Source organism: Leptonotus elevatus, chromosome 18, assembly GCF_054856555.1.
Source record: "Leptonotus elevatus isolate MCC_2025b chromosome 18, RoL_Lele_1.0, whole genome shotgun sequence".
NCBI lineage: Eukaryota > Metazoa > Chordata > Actinopteri > Syngnathiformes > Syngnathidae > Leptonotus > Leptonotus elevatus.
The window spans coordinates 16,141,277-16,166,328 of NC_141256.1; the positions used below are offsets into that span (position 1 = coordinate 16,141,277).

The following is a 25,052-nucleotide window of genomic DNA, read 5'->3' on the forward strand; positions in this document are numbered from 1 at the left end:
CAAGTCCAGCCCTCCTCCTCCTCCTATGGAGCTTCTTATTTCCAACAAACTCAAGCCAAGATTGCCTCCGCAGTGTGAGGGAACACTTCGCTGTCACATTTCTGCGTAGAGTTGATTTGCCTTCTCCAAAAGTCCAAATGTGGTTGTGGCGCGGATGCGTCAAAGCGGCCACGTCGTCAGTCAGTCGCCGCCTGTCGCGCGCTGTGGCCGGCGGGAGGAGGAAGAGCCACGCGGCGGAGGCGGCGGAGGCGGAGGCGGTGGCGGCGTTCATGCCGGAGGCTGCGGGCTTCCAGGGCGTGCGGGACCGCGCGGGGCTTCACGAGTTCTCCGTCGCCAGCAAAGAGAACTTCTGGGCGGCCGTGGCGCGCCGCCGGCTCGACTGGATCAGCCCGTTCCGCGGCGTCCTCGACTGCGACATGGAGCGGGGCGAGGTGAGCTGGTTCCGAGGAGGGCAGCTCAACGTCTCCGGTAAGTTTCAGCTCCATTTTTTTTTTGTGATCTCGGAAGACAGACGTGACATTGAACGCACCACCGCGCATATGGAACCCGCGTTTCTAAAGTGATGCGATTAAAAAGTTAGTAAAACGAACTGAATGAACTTGATGGAAAAACAAATGTTAGTCTTTTTTGTCTTTATAAACATGTTTTCCTTTGAAGAACTGACCTATTTAGTTGTGTAAGCGCTGCTGCTTCACATCAGTGCTGCATGGTCAACTTCTGGCAGCTGCAAAACTGTTTCCAGCCCAGAATTACTGACTGACGTTTACTGTCTAAACTTCCCCAGTCAATTGTTTGGACCGCCATGCGCGCGGCAGCCCAGAGAAAGTGGCCCTCATCTGGGAGAGGGATGAGCCCGGATCCGAAGTCAAGGTCACCTACAGGTGGGTCAGATGAAATTAGCCAGCTTTGTTTTTCCACCCGGGCAACATGGTGGGATGAGTGGTTTAGCAGTGCAAGTCAGCCTTAAACATTTCTTGACAATAATATGTTATATGTGACCGCACTAGTCTAAACATGACATTCTGATTTGTGATTTCTGATGTATTTGTGGAATATGAGTTACGAAGCAAAATCCAGCCGTTTTTATCCATCTCAGGGGGGCGGCCATTTTGCCACTTGCTGTCGACTGAAGATGACATCATAGTTGCTCAGGCAACGACCAATCATAGCTCACCTGTTTTCTGAAGCTGATCTGTGATTGATTGCTACCTGAGACCCGAGCAACTGTGATGTCATCCTCAGTCAACAGCAAGTGGCAAAATGGCCGCCCCCTGAGATGAATAAAAACGGCTGGATTTTGCTTCATAACTCATATTCCACTAACGCAATATTAACCAGAATACCATATTTAGACTAGAGGGGCTGCATAGAACATATTATTGTCAATAAAAAAAAGTTTGGGGTTGACTTCCTCTTTAAAGCTTGGCTCGTTGACATGTTCATGGTTCCAATGGTTGTTTGTAAGTGTCCAGGGATTGGCTGGTGACCAATCAAGGGTGAACCCACCTCTCATCTAGGATCCAGATTCTTTAAGAAGAAAAAACACTTAATAGATCCCATATCTCTCTTTTTTTTTTTTTATTATTATTTTTGTTTTAATAGGCAACTCCTGGAGATGACCTGCCGGGCGGGGAACCTGTTAAGGCGGCATGGCGTGAAAAAGGGCGACTGCGTCACCATCTACATGCCGCCGTGCCCGCTGGCTGTGGCGTCCATGCTGGCCTGCGCTCGCGTTGGCGCCGCGCACAACGTGGTGTTTGCGGGCTTCAGCGCCGAGGCCCTCGCAGAGCGAATCAGAGACGGTGAGGCGGCCCTACAAGTGTTTGTCATACTGCAATTACGACCTATGTTAGCGATAGATTATGGTGCGTTCCGATTGGCATACAAATTTGAGTTCCGTTCCTGCTGTGGATCTCATCTCGTCTTCCTGCTGGAAGGCCAAGTCAATTTGACAATACTGGAGTCTGCAACCTGCGGCTGTAGAGCCACATGTGGCTCTTTGGTCTCTCTCCTGTGGCTCCCTGTGGATCTGTACAAATATATATATATATTTTTTTTTACATATTTATTTATATTTTTTATGGATTTATTTTTTAGCTAAAATATTCTTTAAATAAATGAATAATTTAGATTAAAAAAAATTATAATCAAATATTCAGAGTCCAAATTCTTAAGTAGTCAGAAAAAGAGAAACGTAAGGTAGATACAAAAAAGTTTGAAAAAGGACCTAAAAGTGTCCAAAAAGTGACAATAAAATGTCCAAAAAGGAAGAAGAAAAGTAGAAAATTACCATCAAATGTCCATGAAATTTCCACAAGACACAATGTCAACGAATTAAATTTAAAAAAGGCAGAAAAGAAAACGTTCATAAAGTAACCATAAAATGTCCAAAAAACAAATAAGAAATCCAGAAAATTATTATTAAATGTCCTAAAATTGCCAAAACAGTCAGAATTTTTTATTTTAAAGAAAGACAAAACAGAAAACGTTTACAAAGTAACTATAAAATGTCCCCAAATTACCATAAAATGGCCACAAAATATCCCCCCAAATCAGAAAATTGATAGCAAAAATGCAGGAATTAAAAAAAAAAAAATAGCCATAAAACTTAAAAAAAATGGAAGAAGAAAGGGAAACAAAAGACCATATGTCCATAAAATTGCCCAAAACTACAAATAACCCAAGATGATCATTTGGTACAATAAACAGACAATACAAGACGTGTGGGCCATCTTGACATCGAGGTTAAGGTGTCCTCTTGCACGCCTAGCTTAACACATTTCCTTTATTTTCAGCATTTCGACTCAACGTTTTTTCCAAAGCAGGATTTTCCCCCCCACACCTTTTCTGACCTATGGAACAAAAACAATGTTTATAATTTGAAATAGTGCCCTTTTAATGGCCCTTCAGGGACTTTATAGCTCACTATTTCCTTCCCTTCAAAGTGTGTATGCAGCGATAAGATAATCCTTTATTGTGGCCGCAGCCGAGGGAAGTCAAGTGTCCTCAAAGCGGCGCAGAGCAAAGAGCAATACTGGAACAACAAGTTACCCCAAGGCTTCCTTTTTCCAATTTTGATGTATTTCTTGCTTAATCAACGTGAAAACTAACGCGGAGGTGAGAATGTCATTCGGTGCGCTCGGCAGCCTCTTTCCAAGCAAGCATGTGGGACAATGTGTTGGAAATAAGATGCATGAGGGCTTGGCACGCACACGCACACGCACACGCACACGCACACGCACACGCACGCCTCCCGCGGGTCCAGAGGTCGATCCGGGTCGAGTTGCTTATCAGAGGGTGACGGCGTGCGTAGCGTGTCGTCTCCCTCGCCGCGCTATCAATCTCCGCAGCAAAGCTTTATTGACTCTCCCAGCATTAATCAGTTGATCTTAATTGCGACACTGTCATCATTTTTTGCACGACGCACCTCATCAGGAGCCATATAGTCGCTCGTCTGATTATTATTTAGTGCGGGACACGGGGTCTCATTATGGGCATCTTCCTATTCTGTGTCCTTACAAAAGGACTTGGCAGTTGGTCATAAAAGTGTCCGATGGATTGGGGGGGCAGCACAGTGCGCTAGTGGTTAGCAAGTCTGGCTCACAATTCAGAGTTGAAGAACTGTGAGATATGAACCAAAATGACATTTATGACATCAGTCTTAACATGTTTTTGAGCGTTTGTATTTTGAAACAGAAATTTGGGTTTTTGAAATGCAAGTATCATTATTCTTCTATTTTTGGGCCAGTTTTTTTTTTCTCGTGTGTGTGGGTTTTTATGTCTGCATAAAGAAAAACAACAAATATATTTAGGCCAAGTTTTTATTTATTTTTTTTAAAAATTTGGGGGGGTGTGTGTCAATTTGTGTGTTTTTTGTCTGCATAAAAAACAAACAAACAAACAATAAATATATTTAGGAAAAAAACATGTTTATGAGATGACGGAGCTGTTGTGTGTGGGTTGGACTTTTGTAGTGGAAAACATTTGATTTTGAAAATGTGCGTGCTTGTGTCGCTGTTTGGAGGGCGAGATGGCGTCACTTTAAAATGTGGATTTTTACACTTGAACTCATTCGCTGCTGTTGGAGGCTTTAGACGTCAAAGATCCATTTTTTTCTGGGCTGGATTCATGTAGTGACGTGCTGACCCTAGTTTTGAGGTTGGATAACCTTTTTATACATATGATTAAAAATAATGTACAATATGGCCAAAAAAACCAAACATTTGCTTTGCTCAGCTCTTTAACAACCACAAGAAAAATCGAAAGAGAAATTTCCCAAAGATGTCTGACGGGACGAGGGTTGTCGCTAGCTAATGCTCATTAAAATTGAAATTTTTTTGCTCAAACAAAAAATTCTCAAATGCAAAATAAAGCAAAACAAATTGCTCAAATTCATTCTCGCCGTTAGCTAAGTTTGACTTCATTTGCTCATCTTTTAGCCCGGTCCAGTACGGTGATCACCGTCAACGAGAGCGTGAGAGGCGGCAAGGTGACTCGCTTGAAGGCCACGGTGGACGAGGCGGTGCGCAGCTGCCCGACGGTGCGGCGGGTGTTTGTCGTCATGCGGACGGACGCGCCGGTCACCATGACGACCGTGGACGTTGCCATGGAGGAGGTGAGGGCAATCTTGGCTTCCACCTGAGATGACGCTAGGACGCAAATGAACGCCATGTTTTATTTTAGGAGATGATGTTGGAGGACGTCGTCTGCGAGCCGACCGCCATGGACAGCGAGGACGTCCTGTTCCTGCTCTACACGTCGGGCAGCACCGGGAAGCCCAAAGGTCTGGTCCACACGCAGGCCGGATACCTGCTGTATACCTCACTCACCCACAAGGTAAGACGTTAGCACAAACAGTATTTATCTGTGTTACCTAAATTATTCTGATGGGACAGTAAGCAATTTTGACATTTATGTAGAGCCAGTTGTCTACTTGAAGGGCAAGTCATGTGACGTTTATGAAGAGTAGGGATGTCAGGCATTTACAATTTTTAATTGTAATTGTTGATTTTTTAAAAAAAATATTATTATTATCGTGGGATAAGCCCCTTGAGATGCAACATCTTGATTGCGAGGTGGTCCCACACAAAAATACGAGGCAATCATAACGACACGCCAGACATAAGACAGGGGAGAAATAAATAAATAAATAAAAATACAGTAACACTTCACAAAGACAACCTCAATCTAAACACACCAATGTTCTAATTATTTCATCATAATAAAAGAACAAATAAAAATACAGTGACAATACATTATTGAAAACATTGACAATCAGTTTTTAAATAATCAAACAAGATATAATAATAATAATTAACAATAATAATAGTAATTAATCGCAAATAGTCGCACATTTTATATCTGTTCTAAATTTACAAAAAATACTTTTTATACTCTTGTCAAAATAAAACTGGGAAAAAAATGTTAAACTACTAGAAATATGGCTGCATCTTTAGCCATTGATACAGTAATTTCATAAGAAATTAAAAATTAAAATTAAAAAGATGTACTGTACTATAAAAAACAAATGTGATATTGATTTGTGTTAAGGTAATTTTTCTGCTACTAGTTGTCATAATTGCATTTGTAATGCATAATTATTAAATTTATTACTGCTAAATTCACACGTGTACGTGTCTGCTGCGTTGGGACAGGAATTCCCCCAGTACAGGCTTTTCAAGTAAGGGGCGGTCATTAATCGCACGTTAAAAAAATTAGTGGCGTACAATGAACTTTAAATTAACTCAAAATTAACGCACTCATTTTGACACCCCTAATGTAAAGTTTGATGTAACTAAGTGGATCTTGTATAGAGCCTTGTGGAACACCATGAGACACAGTAGCAAAGTGTGTGTGTTTTGTTGTTTTTGCTACATAGTCCGGCTTTTTACTATCCATCATTTGCCCTTATGGGGACATTTTGGTGGCCCCACGAGTCCAGACCTCTTTTTGAGGGTCAAGACTTGATTTTAGAGTTAAGGTTTGAATTGGATTTTGGTTGGGGTTAGAGTAAGGGTTCGGGTTAGGCAATTAGTTGTGATGGTTATGGTTAGGGTAAGGGGCTAGGAAATGCATTATGTCATGGAAGGGACATTTTGGTGGTCCCCACAAATTCAAACCTCTTTTTGAGGGTCAAGACTTGGTTTTAGAGTTTAGGTTTGAATTGGGTAATGGTTGCGGTTAGGGTAAGGAATGGGGGTAGGCAATCATTTTTGATGGTTGGGGTTTGAGGAAGAGGCTAGGAAATGCATCACGTCAATGAGAGGTCCCCACGGTGATACAAAGACAAGTGTGTGTGCGTATCCCGCTACAGTACGTCTTCGACTACCACGACGGAGACGTGTTTGGCTGCGTGGCAGACATCGGTTGGATCACAGGACACAGTTACGCCGTGTACGGACCGCTGGCCAACGGCGGCACCACCGTCCTTTTTGAGAGCACGCCCGTTTATCCCGACCCAGGTGCAACTTTCGTTTCACAGCCGGCCGATATCAAGCGAGGAGCTTCTGCGTGCAACGGTCCAACACTTGGCGTCGTTTTGGCAGGAAGGTACTGGGAGATGGTGGAGAGGCTGAAAATCAACCAGTTCTACGGCGCCCCCACGGCCATCCGCCTGTTGCTCAAGTACGGCGACCAGTGGGTGCGCAAGTACGACCGCTCCAGTCTCAGGACGCTTGGATCCGGTATGAGAAAAAACAACAACACGATGATGACGCTGTGACATTCTTTCTAATTAACACCACCTACTTCTTTAATTAAATAAACGCCCGATCACAAATAGATACGTTATGTACGCTGTCTGTTGGCTGACGTTTACAGGAACTTATACCAAGTGCTGCTGTTTTCCTCAATTTAACACTGATGTGACTTGAACAAATACATGCCTCACCTCAAATAACTTCAGAATAACATAATTGGTGGCATCTGTAGGACCGATTTAGAGCAGGCTTGGCATCTGTAAAGCTGGAGTGGCGTTAAAAGACAAAAGTGCAATTAATTGCTATGTGCCACTTGATCTAATAGACGCCACACCTCAATTAGACACCACCGGGAAAAAATAAATGGCTGACTGGTTGTGTCACTCGCTGACTGATGACTGGTGCCAGCATGCGTCAACAGCAGACATGATATCAGCGCAGCTAACGTTGAAAGCAAAAGTGCTGCGCTACGCCTCAAATTATTCGCTTTTTGAATAATTAAATGCCACACTTCAAATACGTGCTTCAAGATTAAAAAACAAAAACAAATGTTGACGTCACTAAAGGATACCGGCATGTAGACGATGCTGGAGTTGAAAGCTAAAGTGGCGTGCTATGCCTTTGTTAATTGCTTGAAAAATAAATGCCTCGCTTCAAATAAGTTCCTCAAAAAAAACAAAAAACAGGAGGTGGTACCATCTTGTAACTGTGATATAACATTTTTTTTAAAGAAATTGCTGCCTCAAAAACATTTTAAAGCTAAAAAAATAAAATAAATCTATTATTGTAGGCCATCCCCTTAATAAATGCCCCTGATAGTTTGTCTCCTGGCCACCATCTGAGTAAATAATATACTTTCAATGTCAGAGCCGTGCAGTAATCCTCCTTCAAGGCCACAGGAAAGGTGATCTGGCACGTGCGTTTACTGCGCTCACTTCCTGTGTGCCACATTGGAGCTCGGCCAGAGGAATTTCACAAGTCGCATACTCGAGCGAACGGAAACGTTTGTTAGCACTCCTCCCTCGTAAAATAATAGCAGCAGTGCTCGGAATGTCCTGACGCGCGGCGTGCGTTCTGTGCGCAGTGGGCGAGCCCATCAACACGGAAGCGTGGGAGTGGTACCACAGCGTGGTGGGAGACGGACGCTGCCCTGTGGTGGACACCTGGTGGCAAACAGGTAACGCAAAATGGATGATAGCGCGCTAACATGTTTCCAATGCAACCCCAGACATTGTTGACGTTCCAATAGAGCAACAAGGTTTATTTATTCCATGTGATTTATTTTGGAGATTGAGCATAAACTAGGGGGGATTAAAAATTGTAATCGTAAATAATCGCATGACTTCAATAATTTTATATCTGTTCTAAATGTACAATAAAAACGTACAATACATTTTTTTCCTATGTTTTCATGCTCGTTAACATAAAAGTGGATTTTTTAAAAATCTTTTAGTCATTGATACAGTAATTTTGTAATTCATAAAATTGAGTTAAAATTAAAAAGATGTACTGTACTGTAAAAAACGAGTGTGATTGATTTGTGTTGGTCATTATTCTGCCACTAGATGGCATAATTGCATTTGTAAGACGTTGCTATTAAGAGCTATCTAATCTTTTAACATGAAGTAACTTGTGAAATTCTGCACATTTTTTTTTCGAATTGTAAAATACCACTTGACCCCAGTCTCCACAAATATTTACTACAAAATTGGTTATTTGCGTGAATGAGATGCTGCTCGTCCCCAAAATGGTTGTGGAGTGTGACTTACAATGTGTGCGTTGAAGCGGTGTGACTGTGGCAGCGAGCGGGCAAACAAATTAGCATATGAGACGATATATTATGGTAATAACCTGATTTGACAATAATCGGATTTTGCTAAAAAAAATGAACATCTGATGCGTTTCATCCTGCGTCACCAAACGGAGCAGATCGCTTTTAATTACCACCCAAATGGCCAATCATGATAATGAATCAACAATCATACCCAACATGAGCCCATGAGGGGCTCGGGTGGGAATTACGGACACAGATCCGGGCAAAATGGTCACGTGGACGCCATGTTGTTGTTCTTATGTTTCCAATTTGGACAAAGTGGCTCCGTTCATGCTTGACGTTTGCTTCATGTGTGAACAATTGAGCCGGTTCGCACGCAAGCTTTCATTTTCATACGCTCATTTTCATCAAATATTTTTTGGGCAACATTTATTTATTCACGCTGTCATTTCTTTCATTTCCTATTTGGAGCTGCATTTATTTATTTTTATTTTATAGTTAGTTGTTGTTATGACGTCAGCTTGTCCCATCAGGCGTCGTCACAGCGAGTCATACATCTTTTTTTTTTATTATGATGATGAAAATATGTATTTCATTTATATACAATTTATGTGATTCATTCAACATATTTTTTCCTTTTCCAGGACTGTTGCAATCATTCAGATTCAAATCAATATTTTATCTGAATTATTTTTTTCATACACTAATAATCCATTCATTCAATCTTTTTTTTTTTACATTTGTATTTTATTGAATTATTAATGTTTACTTGTTTATATTGAGAGTTTTATTTTTTATAATTCATTCAGTAGTTTTTAATTAATTCCATTTTCAGCATATGTATGAGTAATATCAATTTATTCTAACATTATATTTTCTTCACACATTTATTAATAGCCTACAATAAATGTTAAGATGTTTCTTTATATTACTAATAAAATTGATAATATTTTTTTTTATAAATTTGTTTTATTTTGAGATTAATTCCGTAATTTTTATTTGACCATTTTTGACTATTTTCCTTATTTCTTCTTTATGAGTAATATAAATGTATTCTATCATTATATTTTCTTTACGCATTTATTAATAACCTACAATAAATGTTAAGATGTTTCTTTATATTACTATTAAAATGAATAATAATTCAAATTTGTACAAACATGTTTTATTTTTAGATTCATTCTGTAATTTTTATTCATGACCATTTTCAGCTATTTTCCTTATTTCTTGTTTCGTAGTACATCACTTTTTTTAAATTCGAATGTTGTATTTTCCCATTTATTAATAATTTGAGGTCCTTGATACTAAGATTTGGACTTCATTTTGGATGTTGTTCTGTCGTGATGATTTGGCAGCTTGAGAGTGAAGCGCTTCGCCACTTTCAGCTTTTGTGAGCCGCTCGTCTGTTGTGTCCTACTTTGCGGCAGGTCCCCTCCTCCTCTTTTGGCACCATTAACCCCCCCCCAAAAAGCAAAAAAAAACACCCACCATGTGTGCGGATTATGTTTAAGTGGGCGTGACCGAACTGCATTTGGTTGACTTTTTTGCGGCTTTTACCACTAATGCGAAATGTTTGAGCGGTGGGAATGCGGCGAGCACAAAATCAACCGAATTGGCTCTTTGTGTAAGAATCCGCTTATGAAGCCTGTGAGCTCCATTTTGGCCACTTTGATCACCTATTCCTGTTTTTAGGAACATTTTAGCTGTGTTGATGTAAATGGAATGAAACTTTCTTTTGTCGTTTCCTTTTGTTTTCAACCAGGTTGCATCATCAATTTCTGGGCAAGGCTCTGTGTGCTCTCCATCATTCACTTGCATTTACCTAAAGTATGCTAGCTTCTGGTTGGTTAGTGTTAGTCAGCTGATAGGAGGTCAGGAAGTGTTATTGCTCTAGCTGTCGTGCATGATGAGCAAAGTTTAAGATGAAATCCGTCTCCGTCCTGCCTTTTCATTTTATAAATAGTGTTCCATTAACCACCCCCGAATCCTTACGCAAGTTTCCGAGTTTTTTTTCTCATAAATTTGCCACTTTATAAAGTTGCAAAATTGCGGGGGGGTTTTCTCGGAAATTTGCCTCTTTATAAAGTCGCAAATTTACGTTTTTTTTTATTCTCGTAAATTTGCGACAAAATTGCGACAAAATTGTAAAGTTGCAATTTTACGAAAACATTTATATTTCTTGTAAATTTGCCACTTAATAAAGTTGCAAATTTGCGATTTTTATTTTCTTGTAAATTTGCCACTTTAGTCACAAATTTGCGAGTTTTTTTCTCCTAGATTTGCCACTTAATAAAGTCGAGTTTTTTTTTTATAAAGTCGAGTAGAGTTTTTTCTTATATACCCCCCCAAAAAAAATATTTATACGTGGCACTAATACACTGTGGTACGTAACCCTACCCCAAAAATCAACAAAAATGTTAAAATATTTTTTCTTAATAAGGAAAGTAACACTGTAATATTGTGCTTTATATAAATATAGTAATATGACATTACAGCAAAAAGCAAACAAAAATACTTTTTTTCCCCGTCTTGCCAGAGACGGGCGGCATCTGCATCGCCCCGAGGCCGTCGGAGCCGCATGCGGAGATTGTGCCGGGGATGGCCATGAGACCTTTCTTCGGCATTAAGCCGGCGCTCATGGACGGCCAGGTGTGTATGTGTGTGCATGTGGTGTGTGTGTGTGAGACACTGGGGGGGGGGGGGCAGGGCGAGTATCAAAAGTGACACAGCTGGTGGCTATTTTATAATCCTCATCTGACCCTCTATCCAGGCCGTTCCCAGCCACCTTACTCAACACACACACACACACACACACACTAATGCGTGTGTGTGCCTGCCAAACGACCTTCCACAAATCTGCCGCAGCAGACAGTTGGAAGCGTTTAATTTCTCTCAAATGGAGGTTGTTGTTATGTCAAAGTGCAGAATATATTTTAAGAAACGGACACTTTCAAATGAAGTCAATTTCCCGACATACTTCCCGTTTGATGTTGGTGACTTTGTTTTGTTTCCAGGGCCAAGTGGTGACGTCCAACAACGCCTCGGGGGCGCTGTGCCTCACTCAGCCGTGGCCCGGCATGGCCCGCAGCATCCACAACGACCACCAGAGATTCATCGACACCTACTTCAAGACGTACCCCGGTAAGCAAAAAAGCGCCTCTCGCATGAATTGAAGCGGAAGGTCCTTCAACGTGTCCCCCGCCGCAGGTTACTTCTTCACCGGGGATGGCGCCCATCGCTCCGAGGACGGCTACTACCAGATCACGGGGCGCCTTGATGATGTCATCAACGTCAGCGGGCACAGGATTGGGACGGCTGAGATTGAAGATGTGGTGGTAAGAGGATGGATACGCTTTCATCAGTGCCACATGGGACACTGCGCTTCTCGGCCGGATGAATGACAAAAATACGATTTTAAATAAGGTAGTGATAGACCGATATTGTTTATTAGTAGCGAAGGAGGCCGCTAACCGATATTTGGAGCCGATATTCATTTGTAGTTCAAGAGTAAATATTAATGGCAAAATTTAAAAACTCTACTTTGTTGAAATGCAATTGTTAAAATGTTAGTTTTTTTTTTTAAATGCCTTACTAAACATGGTGGTTTAAAAAAAACGCCTCACTATAAATGGTCATTTAAAAATAAATTAAAAACGCCTTACTATACATGGTCTTTTTTTTATTTTTAAACACTTTACTTTTTAAAAAAAAGCCTTACTAAATAAAAAAATAAAAAAACTTACATGGTCGTTTAAAAACAAAAAAAAACTTACATGGTCGTTTAAAAAAAAAAGCCTTACTAAATGTTCGTTTAAAAAAAAAATACTTACATGGTCGTTTAAAAAAAACAAAATACTTACATGGTCGTTTAAAAAAAAAAAGCCTTACTAAATGGTCGTTAAAAAAATAATAATACTTACATGGTCGTTTAAAAAAATTTAAAATCTTACATGGTCGTTTAAAAAAAAAAAGCCTTACTAAATGGTCGTTTAAAAAACAAAAACTTACTTGGTCGTTTAAAAAAAAATAAGCCTTACTAAATGGTCGTTTAAAAACAAAAAAAACTTACATGGTCGTTTAAAAACAAAAAAAACTTACATGGTCGTTTCAAAAAAAATAAAAAACTTACATGGTCGTTTCAAAAAAAATAAAAAACTTACATGGTCGTTTAAAAATAAAAGCCTTACTAAATGGTCGTTTAAAAAACAAAAACTTACATGGTCGTTTCAAAAAAACAAAAACTTACATGGTCGTTTAAAAAAAAAAAAAATCTTACATGGTCGTTTAAAAAAAAAAGCCTTACTAAATGGTCGTTTCAAAAAAAAAAACTTACATGGTCGTTTCAAAAAAAAACTGACATGGTCGTTTAAAAATAAAAAACTGACATGGTCGTTTAAAAAAAAAAAAAACTTACATGGTCGTTTAAAAAAAAGTCTTACTAAATGGTCGTTTAAAAAAAAACAACTTACATGGTCGTTTAAAAAAAAAAAGCCTTACAAAATGGTCGTTTTAAAAAAAAAAAACTTACATGGTCGTTTCAAAAAAAAGTCTTACTAAATGGTCGTTTAAAAAAAACAACTTACATGGTCGTTTAAAAAAACAAAAAAAAACTTACATGGTCGTTTAAAATAAAAAAAAACGTACATGGTCGTTTAAAAAAAAAAAGCCTTACTAAATGGTCGTTTAAAAAAAAAAACTTACATGGTCGTTTAAAAAAGAATAAAAAACTTACATGGTCGTTTAAAAAATAAAAAAACTTACATGGTCATTTAAAAAAAAAAGGCTTACAAAATGGTCGTTTCAAAAAAAAACTTACATGGTCGTTTAAAAAAAAAAATACTTACATGGTCGTTTAAAAATAAAAGCCTTACTAAATGGTCGTTTAAAAAACAAAAACTTACATGGTCGTTTAAAAGTAAAAAACTGACATGGTCGTTTAAAAAAAAAATAAACTTACATGGTCGTTTAAAAAAAAGCCTTACAAAATGGTCGTTTAAAAAAAAAAAACTTACATGGTCGTTTAAAAAAAAGTCTTACTAAATGGTCGTTTAAAAAAAAAAAAAACTTACACATGGTCGTTTAAAAAAAAAAAGCCTTACAAAATGGTCGTTTAAAAAAAAAAAAACTTACATGGTCGTTTAAAAAAAAAGCCTTACAAAATGGTCGTTTAAAAAAAAAACTTACATGGTCGTTTAAAAAAAAGTCTTACTAAATGGTCGTTTAAAAAAAAAATAAACTTACACATGGTCGTTTAAAAAAAAAAAGCCTTACAAAATGGTCGTTTAAAAAAAACAACTTACATGGTCGTTTAAAAAAAAAAAAAAAAAAAACTTACATGGTCGTTTCAAAAAAAAGTCTTACTAAATGGTCGTTTAAAAAAAACAACTTACATGGTCGTTTAAAAAAACAAAAAAAAACTTACATGGTTGTTTAAAATAAAAAAAAACATACATGGTCGTTTAAAAAAAAAAAGCCTTACTAAATGGTCGTTTAAAAAAAAAAACTTACATGGTCGTTTAAAAAATAAAAAAACTTACATGGTCATTTAAAAAAAAAAGGCTTACAAAATGGTCGTTTCAAAAAAAAAATTACATGGTCGTTTAAAAAAAAAAATACTTACATGGTCGTTTAAAAATAAAAGCCTTACTAAATGGTCGTTTAAAAAACAAAAACTTACATGGTCATTTCAAAAAAACAAAAACTTACATGGTCGTTTAAAAAAAAAAAAATCTTACATGGTCGTTTAAAAAAAAAAAGCCTTACTAAATGGTCGTTTCAAAAAAAAAAACTTACATGGTCGTTTAAAAAAATAACTGACATGGTCGTTTAAAAGTAAAAAACTGACATGGTCGTTTAAAAAAAAAAAAAACTTACATGGTCGTTTAAAAAAAAGCCTTACAAAATGGTCGTTTAAAAAAAAAAAACTTACATGGTCGTTTAAAAAAAAGTCTTACTAAATGGTCGTTTAAAAAAAAAATAAACTTACACATGGTCGTTTAAAAAAAAAAAGCCTTACAAAATGGTCGTTTTAAAAAAAAAAAACTTACATGGTTGTTTAAAAAAAAAGCCTTACAAAATGGTCGTTTAAAAAAAAAACTTACATGGTCGTTTAAAAAAAAGTCTTACTAAATGGTCGTTTAAAAAAAAAAAAACTTACACATGGTCGTTTAAAAAAAAAAAGCCTTACAAAATGGTCGTTTAAAAAAAAAACAACTTACATGGTCGTTAAAAAAAAAAGTCTTACTACATGGTCGTTTAAAAAAAAACAAAAAAAAAACTTACATGGTCGTTTCGAAAAAAAGTCTTACTAAATGGTCGTTTAAAAAAAACAACTTACATGGTCGTTTAAAAAAAAAAAAAAAAACTTACATGGTCGTTTAAAAAAAAAAAAAAAACTTACATGGTCGTTTAAAAAAAAAACTGACATGGTCGTTTAAAAGTAAAAAACTGACATGGTCGTTTAAAAAAAAAAAACTTACATGGTCGTTTAAAAAAAAGCCTTACAAAATGGTCGTTTAAAAAAAAAAAACTTACATGGTCGTTTAAAAAAAAGTCTTACTAAATGGTCGTTTAAAAAAAAAAAAAAACTTACACATGGTCGTTTAAAAAAAAAAAGCCTTACAAAATGGTCGTTTAAAAAAAACAACTTACATGGTCGTTTAAAAAAAAAACAAAAAAAAAACTTACATGGTCGTTTAAAATTAAAAAAAACGTACATGGTCGTTTAAAAAAAAAAGCCTTACTAAATGGTCGTTTAAAAAAAAAAACTTACATGGTCGTTTAAAAAAAAAGTCTTACTAAATAGTCGTTTAAAAAAAATAAAAACTTACATGGTCGTTTAAAAAAAAAACTGACATGGTTGTTTAAAAAAAAAAAAAAAAAACTTACATGGTCGTTTAAAAAAAACAAATGACATGATCGTTTAAAAAAAAACCTGACATGGTCGTTTAAAAAAATATAAAAAACTGACATGGTCGTTTAAAAAAAAAAAAAAACTTACATGGTCGTTTAAAAAAAAGTCTTACTAAATGGTCGTTTAAAAAAAAAAAAACTTACACATGGTCGTTTAAAAAAAAAAAAGCCTTACAAAATGGTCGTTTAAAAAAAAAAACTTACATGGTCGTTTCAAAAAAAAGTCTTACTAAATGGTCGTTTAAAAAAAACAACTTACATGGTCGTTTAAAAAAACAAAAAAAAACTTACATGGTTGTTTAAAATAAAAAAAAACATACATGGTCGTTTAAAAAAAAAAAGCCTTACTAAATGGTCGTTTAAAAAAAAAAACTTACATGGTCGTTTAAAAAAAAAGTCTTACTAAATAGTCGTTTAAAAAAAAAAAAAACTTACATGGTCGTTTAAAAAAAAAACTGACATGGTCGTTTAAAAAAAAAAAAAAAAAACTTACATGGTCGTTTAAAAAAAAAAAACTGACATGGTCGTTTAAAAAAACCCTGACATGGTCGTTTAAAAAAATATAAAAAACTTACATGGTCGTTTAAAAAAAAAGCCTTACAAAATGGTCGTTTAAAAAAAAAAAAACTTACATGGTCGTTAAAAAAAAAAGTCTTACTAAATGGTCGTTTAAAAAAAACAACTTACATGGTCGTTTAAAAAAAAACAAAAAAAAAACTTACATGGTCGTTTCAAAAAAAAGTCTTACTAAATGGTCGTTTAAAAAAAACAACTTACATGGTCGTTTAAAAAAAAAAAAAAAACTTACATGGTCGTTTAAAACAAAACTGACATGGTCGTTTAAAAGTAAAAAACTGACATGGTCGTTTAAAAAAAAAAAAAACTTACATGGTCGTTTAAAAAAAAGCCTTACAAAATGGTCGTTTAAAAAAAAAAAACTTAAATGGTCGTTTAAAAAAAAGTCTTACTAAATGGTCGTTTAAAAAAAAAATAAACTTACACATGGTCGTTTAAAAAAAAAAAGCCTTACAAAATGGTCGTTTAAAAAAAAAAAACTTACATGGTCGTTTCAAAAAAAAGTCTTACTAAATGGTCGTTTAAAAAAAACAACTTACATGGTCGTTTAAAAAAAAACAAAAAAAAAACTTACATGGTCGTTTAAAATTAAAAAAAACTTACATGGTCGTTTAAAAAAAAAAAGCCTTACTAAATGGTCGTTTCAAAAAAAAAAACTTACATGGTCGTTTAAAAAAATAACTGACATGGTCGTTTAAAAGTAAAAAACTGACATGGTCGTTTAAAAAAAAAAAAAACTTACATGGTCGTTTAAAAAAAAGCCTTACAAAATGGTCGTTTAAAAAAAACAAACTTACATGGTCGTTTAAAAAAAAGTCTTACTAAATGGTCGTTTAAAAAAAAAATAAACTTACACATGGTCGTTTAAAAAAAAAAAGCCTTACAAAATGGTCGTTTTAAAAAAAAAAAACTTACATGGTTGTTTAAAAAAAAAGCCTTACAAAATGGTCGTTTAAAAAAAAAACTTACATGGTCGTTTAAAAAAAAGTCTTACTAAATGGTCGTTTAAAAAAAAAAAAACTTACACATGGTCGTTTAAAAAAAAAAAGCCTTACAAAATGGTCGTTTAAAAAAAAAACAACTTACATGGTCGTTAAAAAAAAAAGTCTTACTACATGGTCGTTTAAAAAAAAACAAAAAAAAAACTTACATGGTCGTTTCGAAAAAAAGTCTTACTAAATGGTCGTTTAAAAAAAACAACTTACATGGTCGTTTAAAAAAAAAAAAAAAAACTTACATGGTCGTTTAAAAAAACAACAAAAAAAAAACTTACATGGTCGTTTAAAATTAAAAAAAACGTACATGGTCGTTTAAAAAAAAAAGCCTTACTAAATGGTCGTTTAAAAAAAAAAGCCTTACTAAATGGTCGTTTAAAAAAAAAAACTTACATGGTCGTTTAAAAAAAAAGTCTTACTAAATAGTCGTTTAAAAAAAATAAAAACTTACATGGTCGTTTAAAAAAAAAACTGACATGGTTGTTTAAAAAAAAAAAAAAAAACAACTTACATGGTCGTTTAAAAAAAAAAAAAAAAACTTACATGGTCGTTTAAAAAAAAAACAAAAAAAAAACTTACATGGTCGTTTAAAATTAAAAAAAACGTACATGGTCGTTTAAAAAAAAAAGCCTTACTAAATGGTCGTTTAAAAAAAAAAGCCTTACTAAATGGTCGTTTAAAAAAAAAAACTTACATGGTCGTTTAAAAAAAAAGTCTTACTAAATAGTCGTTTAAAAAAAATAAAAACTTACATGGTCGTTTAAAAAAAAAACTGACATGGTTGTTTAAAAAAAAAAAAAAAAAACTTACATGGTCGTTTAAAAAAAACAAATGACATGATCGTTTAAAAAAAAACCTGACATGGTCGTTTAAAAAAATATAAAAAACTGACATGGTCGTTTAAAAAAAAAAAAAAACTTACATGGTCGTTTAAAAAAAAGTCTTACTAAATGGTCGTTTAAAAAAAAAAAAACTTACACATGGTCGTTTAAAAAAAAAAAAGCCTTACAAAATGGTCGTTTAAAAAAAAAAACTTACATGGTCGTTTCAAAAAAAAGTCTTACTAAATGGTCGTTTAAAAAAAACAACTTACATGGTCGTTTAAAAAAAAACAAAAAAAAAACTTACATGGTCGTTTAAAATTAAAAAAAAACGTACATGGTCGTTTAAAAAAAAAAAGCCTTACTAAATGGTCGTTTAAAAAAAAAGACTTACATGGTCGTTTAAAAAAAAAGTCTTACTAAATAGTCGTTTAAAAAAAAAAAAAACTTACATGGTCGTTTAAAAAAAAAACTGACATGGTCGTTTAAAAAAAAAAAAAAAAAACTTACATGGTCGTTTAAAAAAAAAAAACTGACATGGTCGTTTAAAAAAACCCTGACATGGTCGTTTAAAAAAATATAAAAAACTTACATGGTCGTTTAAAAAAAAAGCCTTACAAAATGGTCGTTTAAAAAAAAAAAAACTTACATGGTCGTTAAAAAAAAAAGTCTTACTAAATGGTCGTTTAAAAAAAACAACTTACATGGTCGTTTAAAAAAAAACAAAAAAAAAACTTACATGGTCGTTTCAAAAAAAAGTCTTACTAAATGGTCGTTTAAAAAAAACAACTTACATGGTCGTTTAAAAAAAAAAAAAAAACTTACATGGTCGTTTAAAACAAAACTGACATGGTCGTTTAAAAGTAAAAAACTGACATGGTCGTTTAAAAAAAAAAAAAACTTACATGGTCGTTTAAAAAAAAGCCTTACAAAATGGTCGTTTAAAAAAAAAAAACTTAAATGGTCGTTTAAAAAAAAGTCTTACTAAATGGTCGTTTAAAAAAAAAATAAACTTACACATGGTCGTTTAAAAAAAAAAAGCCTTACAAAATGGTCGTTTAAAAAAAAAAAACTTACATGGTCGTTTCAAAAAAAAGTCTTACTAAATGGTCGTTTAAAAAAAACAACTTACATGGTCGTTTAAAAAAAAACAAAAAAAAAACTTACATGGTCGTTTAAAATTAAAAAAAACTTACATGGTCGTTTAAAAAAAAAAAGCCTTACTAAATGGTCGTTTAAAAAAAAAAACTTACATGGTCGTTTAAAAAAAAAACTGACATGGTCGTTTAAAAAAAAAAAAAAAAAAAAACTTACATGGTCGTTTAAAAAAAACAAATGACATGGTCGTTTAAAAAAAAACCTGACATGGTCGTTTAAAAAAATATAAAAAACTTACATGGTCGTTTAAAAAAAAAGCCTTACAAAATGGTCGTTTAAAAAAAAATAACTTACATGGTCGTTTAAAAAAAAAAGTCTTACTAAATGGTCGTTTAAAAAAAATAAATACTTACATGGTCGTTTAAAAGAAAAAAGCCTTACTAAATAGTCGTTTTAAAAAAACAACTTACATGGTCGTTTCAAAAAAAAGTCTTACTAAATGGTCGTTTAAAAAAAATTTACATGGTCATTTAAAAAAACTAAAAAAATAACTTACATACATGGTCGTTTAAAAAAAAATAAAATAAAAAATGCCTTACTATAGATACATGGTCGTTTCAAAATAATAATTTAAACGCCTTACTAAGGCAAGGGTTTTAAATGAATCTTTTGGTTAGTGTTTCTGTTTTTGTAGCCTTTTAGCATATCGCTAATGCTAACACTTGATTCATTATCACAGAACCACTGTTCTGCCGTGGCGGAGTCGGCAGTCATTGGCTGCTCACATCACATCAAAGGTCAAGGTGAGACAGCACACTCGCCGCCTCCTCCAGCGATATTTGATGCCCTTCCAGTTGACCCGACGTCCTCTTTGCAGGCGTGTACGCGTTTGTGGTCCTCAAGCAAGACGCCCAAGAAACGGACCTCGCCTCACAGATCAACAGCAGCGTCTCCAACAAGATCGCCAAGTATGCCTGCCCCGACCACATCCAGGTTCGTTGCAAAGCGCAAAATTGCTTTCATTTCTACTCTCACTCATTTCAGTTCGAAGACAAACTGTTTTTTTTTTTTTCATTGAGATGACTTGAAATGCCCGCAGTCCATTCCAAGACATCATAAACGAGCGCCAACATTTTTTGATTGAACTGGAATCATAAAAAACATGTCCTAAGAGAATGCATATAGAAAAACACGGTTTGTTTTAAGAAACAAAACTGCCAAAATGAAACAAAAATGTATAAGAGTGAAATTAAAAACCGTTATAAAAAAATATTCAAAAATTTAATACAAAATAGAAATGGAAATAAAAACATCAAAATATATATCCATAAATAAATACCAAAGTAAAAAACGAGATTCAAAAAATAAAAATAAGCATTTATTTTTATATTTATTTATATTTTTTGAATCTTGTTTTTTATTTATATATATAATTTCTTTATTTATTTTCACTTGTATTCATTTATTTATGTTTAATGTAGGCTGATTACTGTATTCTCTATAGTAGACGTGCAGGTGAGGGGTGTGTGCATTTAAGGGGCGTGGCCGAGAGACGTGAAAGTGCATTTGGCAACGTTGGCCCTCCTTGCCCTACATGCCAGGACATTACAGTTCCCTAATTGCAACACGTTTTTCTTCTCTAACAGCTTAACTAAATTTGGCTCGTAAACTCACATTAACAGAAAAAAAAAAAAAGTGTGTTTTTTTTGTGTGTGTGTTCTCGTGGCAGTTTGTCCAGCGCCTCCCAAAGACGCGCTCGGGCAAGATCATGCGTCGCGTTCTGCGCAAGGTGGTGGAGCGAGACCTGGACGGCCTGGGCGACCTCAGCACGCTGGACGACCCCGCCGCCGTGCAGGAGATCATCCAAGGTCACCGCGACCTCTGCGCCAAACAAGAGCAAAGCAGCAGCAGCAGCAGCAGCGGCCATGAAGACAGAAAATGAAGATCTGGCAAGGACTTGTGTTTTTAGAAAAACGTTTTAATCACGCAGTCAAAAGGATGACAACAAACATTGCAACTGTAAACAATCCACACTGGAGGCACTTTTACGGATTGGTTTGAAAGGAGGCCAGTCGATCGTTGAATGCGAACGGAATGCACCGAGGTCAAACTTTTTGGTGTGATCCCCCGAAAACTGGCAACCCGACCGACCCTCAATGGAGACAACCTGCTTCAAATGGAGTATAAAAGACGGAAGACCGGACGGAGTGTTTTGGTCACATGACGTCCTCCCGGACATTCCCGCCGGAGCCTTTTATCCGGCTCAACTCCCAGCGGCCGCCGCCGCACAGTTTCAGCTGGACGTCGTGGTGCTGCCGACAACATGAAGACGGACGCGTCAGCACAACCGCAATAATAAACCTTTAACTCTTACAGTCTCTCTGTTGTGAGTCGCGAAGACATCTGGCACGCAATCTATTTTATTTTGAGCCTCGCACCTTTTGCGTATTTACTCAAATTATTTTGGACACTTATTTTTGAACTCATTCAATTTGATTGAATAAAAAGTAACTACAACTACAAAAATAAACTAACATTTTTGTTTTCCCACAAAACTCCAATTATGTGTCAAATATATGCGAATTTAAAATCAAATTTATTTGTAAATTTTGTTAGTTTCGTCTTGACAAATTAATGAATAAATGATCAATTATAAGTACAAAATTTACCAAAATCAATTCTGCCATTACATTTAAATTTATTTCAAATTTTATTTTCAAATTTAAATGTGTTATACTAAAAAAAATATATAAATTATTTTTGTGACGAGCTTAATTACTCTATTTTATTTTTTAACTTATTCAATTTGATTGAATAAAAATGTAATAAAATATTTTGTACTGCTCTTGTCATTTTAATTTAATAAACTACATTCGACAAAAAATATTTTTTTCCCACAAAACTCTAGTTATGTCAATTATATGCGGATTTAAAATTCAAAATCTAATTTATTTGTAAATTTTGTTAGTTTTCATTTTAAATGAACGAATAAATTATAAGAACAAAATTAATTTATCAAATCTATTCTGCCATTAAATTGAAATTTATTGCAAATTTAAATGTGTTTCACTTAAAAAATATATATAAATTCTAAAATATATATTTTTAAATAATTCGAAATTGAATTTAAATACCGCTACTTGTAAATAGTTATTTAAAATTGTCACAATATGATAACTTCATTCAAAATCTATTTAAAGATTGTTTTATGACCTTATCAATCAATTATCACTACCCTGTCTTTGAACATCCATGGACGAAGACATCCTGGTTATATATATACATAAAAAACGACGCATGAAAACCCGAGCTGTTTCCTTGGCAGAGGTAATGAAATGAAAGTGGACCTTCTCCAGGCTCCTGCGGTGTCCCACGCTGACCAGAGTCATGCCCAGCTGCTTGCACGTGCGATACAGTTGAGCCTCCGCCTCCTCCGTCAAGGCGCTGGTGGCCTCGTCCAACACTGGCGTCAAATCACAATTTTGCTTGCAACAAAATGACCTTGTTTTGTTTTTTTTTCCTTTCAGCGGACTTGAACCTACCTGCATATTTGGGCTGCAGGTAGAAGAGTCGAGCGAAACAAAGACGCTGCATCTCACCTGGAGACAGAACGTCGTACCTGCAACCAGAATGCATTAGGACGTGTGGAATGTTTTGAAGTTTATGGTCAAAAAAATAAATAAAAAATTTCAACCATTAGGAGGGCTGCAAACGGTGAACAAAAATGAAAAGCCGAAAAATGAATGGCGGACTCACCAGTTCCAGTCCACCAATTCATCCAAGCCGCCTGTCCGCTTCACCAGACTTGACTGGAATCAAATACAACACAAGCAAATGGCTGAAATATGAAATATGGATCAAAATGACTCGAAATTCAAAAAACTACTATACATACTATATATGGTCGTTTTTTTTTAAGCACCTTACTATATATACATGTTTTTTTTTAAACACCTTACGATCCATAAAAATAAGATACGATTAAAAAAAAAAAAAGCCTTACTATATGGTCATAAAAAAAAACGGTCGTTTTTAAGAAAAACAAAAAAAATGCCAATAGATGGTTGTTAAAAAAAAACACCTCACTATAAATGGTCCAAATTTTTTTTTTTTAAAGCTTTACTATATATGGTCGTTTAAAAAAATTAAAACGCCTTACATGGTTGTTAAAAAAAAAGCCTTACTAAACATGGTCGTTTTTTTTGTTTTTTAAACATCTCACTAAAAATTGTCATTTAAAAATAAATACATAAAAAAAAACATGGTTGTTTAAAAAAAAAACCTTACATGGTCGCTTTTTTTTAACGCCATACGATATTTTTTTAAGTGCCGTAAGAAAAAATGTCTTACAATACATGGTCTTTTTTTTTTTTAAGCGCCCTATGGACTATGCAAGGTCGTATTATAAATTTTTTTGCTTTAGCTTCACCAAAAGAAAAAAAAGGGTTATACTTTTATATAATTTTTAAATGTTAATTAATGAACTTTTTTTGTTTTACTACAAAATAAAACTTAAAACAGAAAATAAAATTTTAATATTTATTCAAATGTTTTTGATTTCCTAAACAACATTGCCAATAATTCAAATGACTTATTTTGAAAATGAAAATTAGTTTACAAATGAAAAAAATAGTTTTTCATTTCATCTTATTGTTAAAAATGATTTTAAAAAACTGGTTAACTTCTGTTGACTTTTTTTTTATGTCTATTATTCTCTTTTTGCATGATTTCTTAAAGAGGCAAAAAAAAAAAAAAGTTCTCAAAATCAAACAGCGCAGTTGTACTCTATGTGCAAAACTCACCACCCCCGCCAGCTCCAGAAACTTGAGGATTCTGTCATCATCCACGGACCCTGAAGAGGGAAACAAAAGCATCACATCCATTTGGATTGGCGTGCGAGCGGCGCCGCGTCCTCGCTACCTGCTTCCGGGTAGATGTCCTTGAGCGGGTAGATGACCTGCGAGGAGAGCACGTTTGTCATTCAGGTCTCCATTGTGCTCCGTTTCCTACCCGGCGCGAACGGCGGGCCGCCACCTGTTCACGCAGCGTGCCGTCGGTCAGGTAAGGTTTTTGGGGCAGGAAGAGGGTTCCCCTGGGCCCGAAGCACGTGGTCATTTGGACGTAACCTGAGCAAAAAAGGTCACGACGCGGTCCAGTGAGGAAGACCGGACGGCATTTTCAAGTTCACAATGTTTGCTTTCGAAGCGAACGAGCTGTTGACGTCTCACCGCTGTCGGCCTCCCACAGCCTGTTGAGGACCCTCAAGAGGGAGGTCTTGCCCGTGCCGGTGTTGCCCACCACCAGCAGGTGCATCCCCTCGTTCACCGTCAGGCTCAGGTCCTCCACCAGCAGCTGCTCCGAGTAGGGGGACTTGTACGACAGGCGGTCCACCACGAAGGCCGTGTCCACCGGGCCCCCGTGCACGTTCAAGTCGCTGAAGGCCAACAAAAAAAGCCATTTTTCTACTTTGTGGCGTGTGGACCTCCACCAAGGCAATTTGCTGGTTTTCCCACCGTCTATCTTACAATTTAGTGATTTTTTTTTTTTTAACAAAACTTAAAAATATTTACCATGTGCTCTTGGATAAAAAACGTACTGGACAAAACATATGATAGATATGTTATTATATTTGTGGCTATTGAATAAAAGTTATGTATTATTTATTATTATTATTTTTTATATATATATATATATATATAGGTATTTTTCTACTTTGTGGCGTGTGGACCTCCACCAAGGCAATTTGCTGGTTTTCCCACTATCTGTCTATCTTACAATTTAGTGACTTTTTTTTTTTTTAAACAAAACCTAAAAATATTTACCATGTGCTCTTGGATAAATTAAAAACTTAGTGGACAAAAATTATGATAAATATTTATTTTATTAAATATGTGTGGCTGCTGAATAAAAATACATGCATTGTTTCTGTCTTTATCACTGAAGCACAAAAAAATACCCAAATAATGATAATAATAATAATAATAATTTTGGTGGTTTTCTATCTATCTTACAATTTGGTCCGTTTTTTTTGTTTTGTGTTATTTAAAAAAAGAAAAAGAAAATATTTACCATGTGTTCTTGGATAAATAAATAAAACTTACTGGACAAAAATTATGATAAATATATATTTTTTAATATACATTTGTTGCTGCCCAATAAAAGGCATGTCATTTTTTAA

General features: G+C 35.1%; 2 protein-coding genes across 2 annotated transcripts in view; one reads left to right on the top strand and one right to left on the bottom strand.

Moving 5' to 3' along the window:
* Window positions 1-21,247, top strand: acss1 (acyl-CoA synthetase short chain family member 1). Its single transcript, XM_086060729.1, has 14 exons — window positions 1-468; window positions 785-881; window positions 1,603-1,802; window positions 4,440-4,615; window positions 4,684-4,836; window positions 6,314-6,461; window positions 6,546-6,683; window positions 7,783-7,875; window positions 11,009-11,121; window positions 11,487-11,613; window positions 11,680-11,807; window positions 19,614-19,677; window positions 19,752-19,867; window positions 20,604-21,247. Exons 1-14 carry the CDS (start codon window positions 138-140, stop codon window positions 20,814-20,816), a joined length of 2,097 nt encoding a protein of 698 aa, XP_085916855.1. The 5' UTR covers window positions 1-137; the 3' UTR covers window positions 20,817-21,247.
* The window catches only part of abcd4 (ATP-binding cassette, sub-family D (ALD), member 4), a 10,702-nt gene continuing 6,481 nt past the window's right edge, over window positions 20,832-25,052 (bottom strand). Inside the window, exons 12-19 of the mRNA XM_086060730.1 lie at window positions 24,103-24,308; window positions 23,909-24,000; window positions 23,795-23,831; window positions 23,677-23,726; window positions 22,631-22,683; window positions 22,417-22,493; window positions 22,222-22,337; window positions 20,832-21,186 (exon numbers count right to left, since the gene is read on the bottom strand). Coding sequence (XP_085916856.1) covers window positions 21,091-21,186; window positions 22,222-22,337; window positions 22,417-22,493; window positions 22,631-22,683; window positions 23,677-23,726; window positions 23,795-23,831; window positions 23,909-24,000; window positions 24,103-24,308 — 727 coding nt within the window. The 3' untranslated portion in view covers window positions 20,832-21,090. The remainder of the gene's footprint in view (window positions 21,187-22,221; window positions 22,338-22,416; window positions 22,494-22,630; window positions 22,684-23,676; window positions 23,727-23,794; window positions 23,832-23,908; window positions 24,001-24,102; window positions 24,309-25,052) is intronic.

Excerpts from the sequence above, each read along its gene's own strand:
- acss1 (XM_086060729.1), top strand. The coding sequence starts at position 138 with ATGTGGTTGTGGCGCGGATGCGTCAAAGCGGCCACGTCGTCAGTCAGT. Across the intron at positions 469-784 it reads AGGGCAGCTCAACGTCTCCG|TCAATTGTTTGGACCGCCAT; the intron begins GTAAGTTTCAGC and ends AAACTTCCCCAG. Across the intron at positions 19,678-19,751 it reads ACATCACATCAAAGGTCAAG|GCGTGTACGCGTTTGTGGTC; the intron begins GTGAGACAGCAC and ends TCCTCTTTGCAG.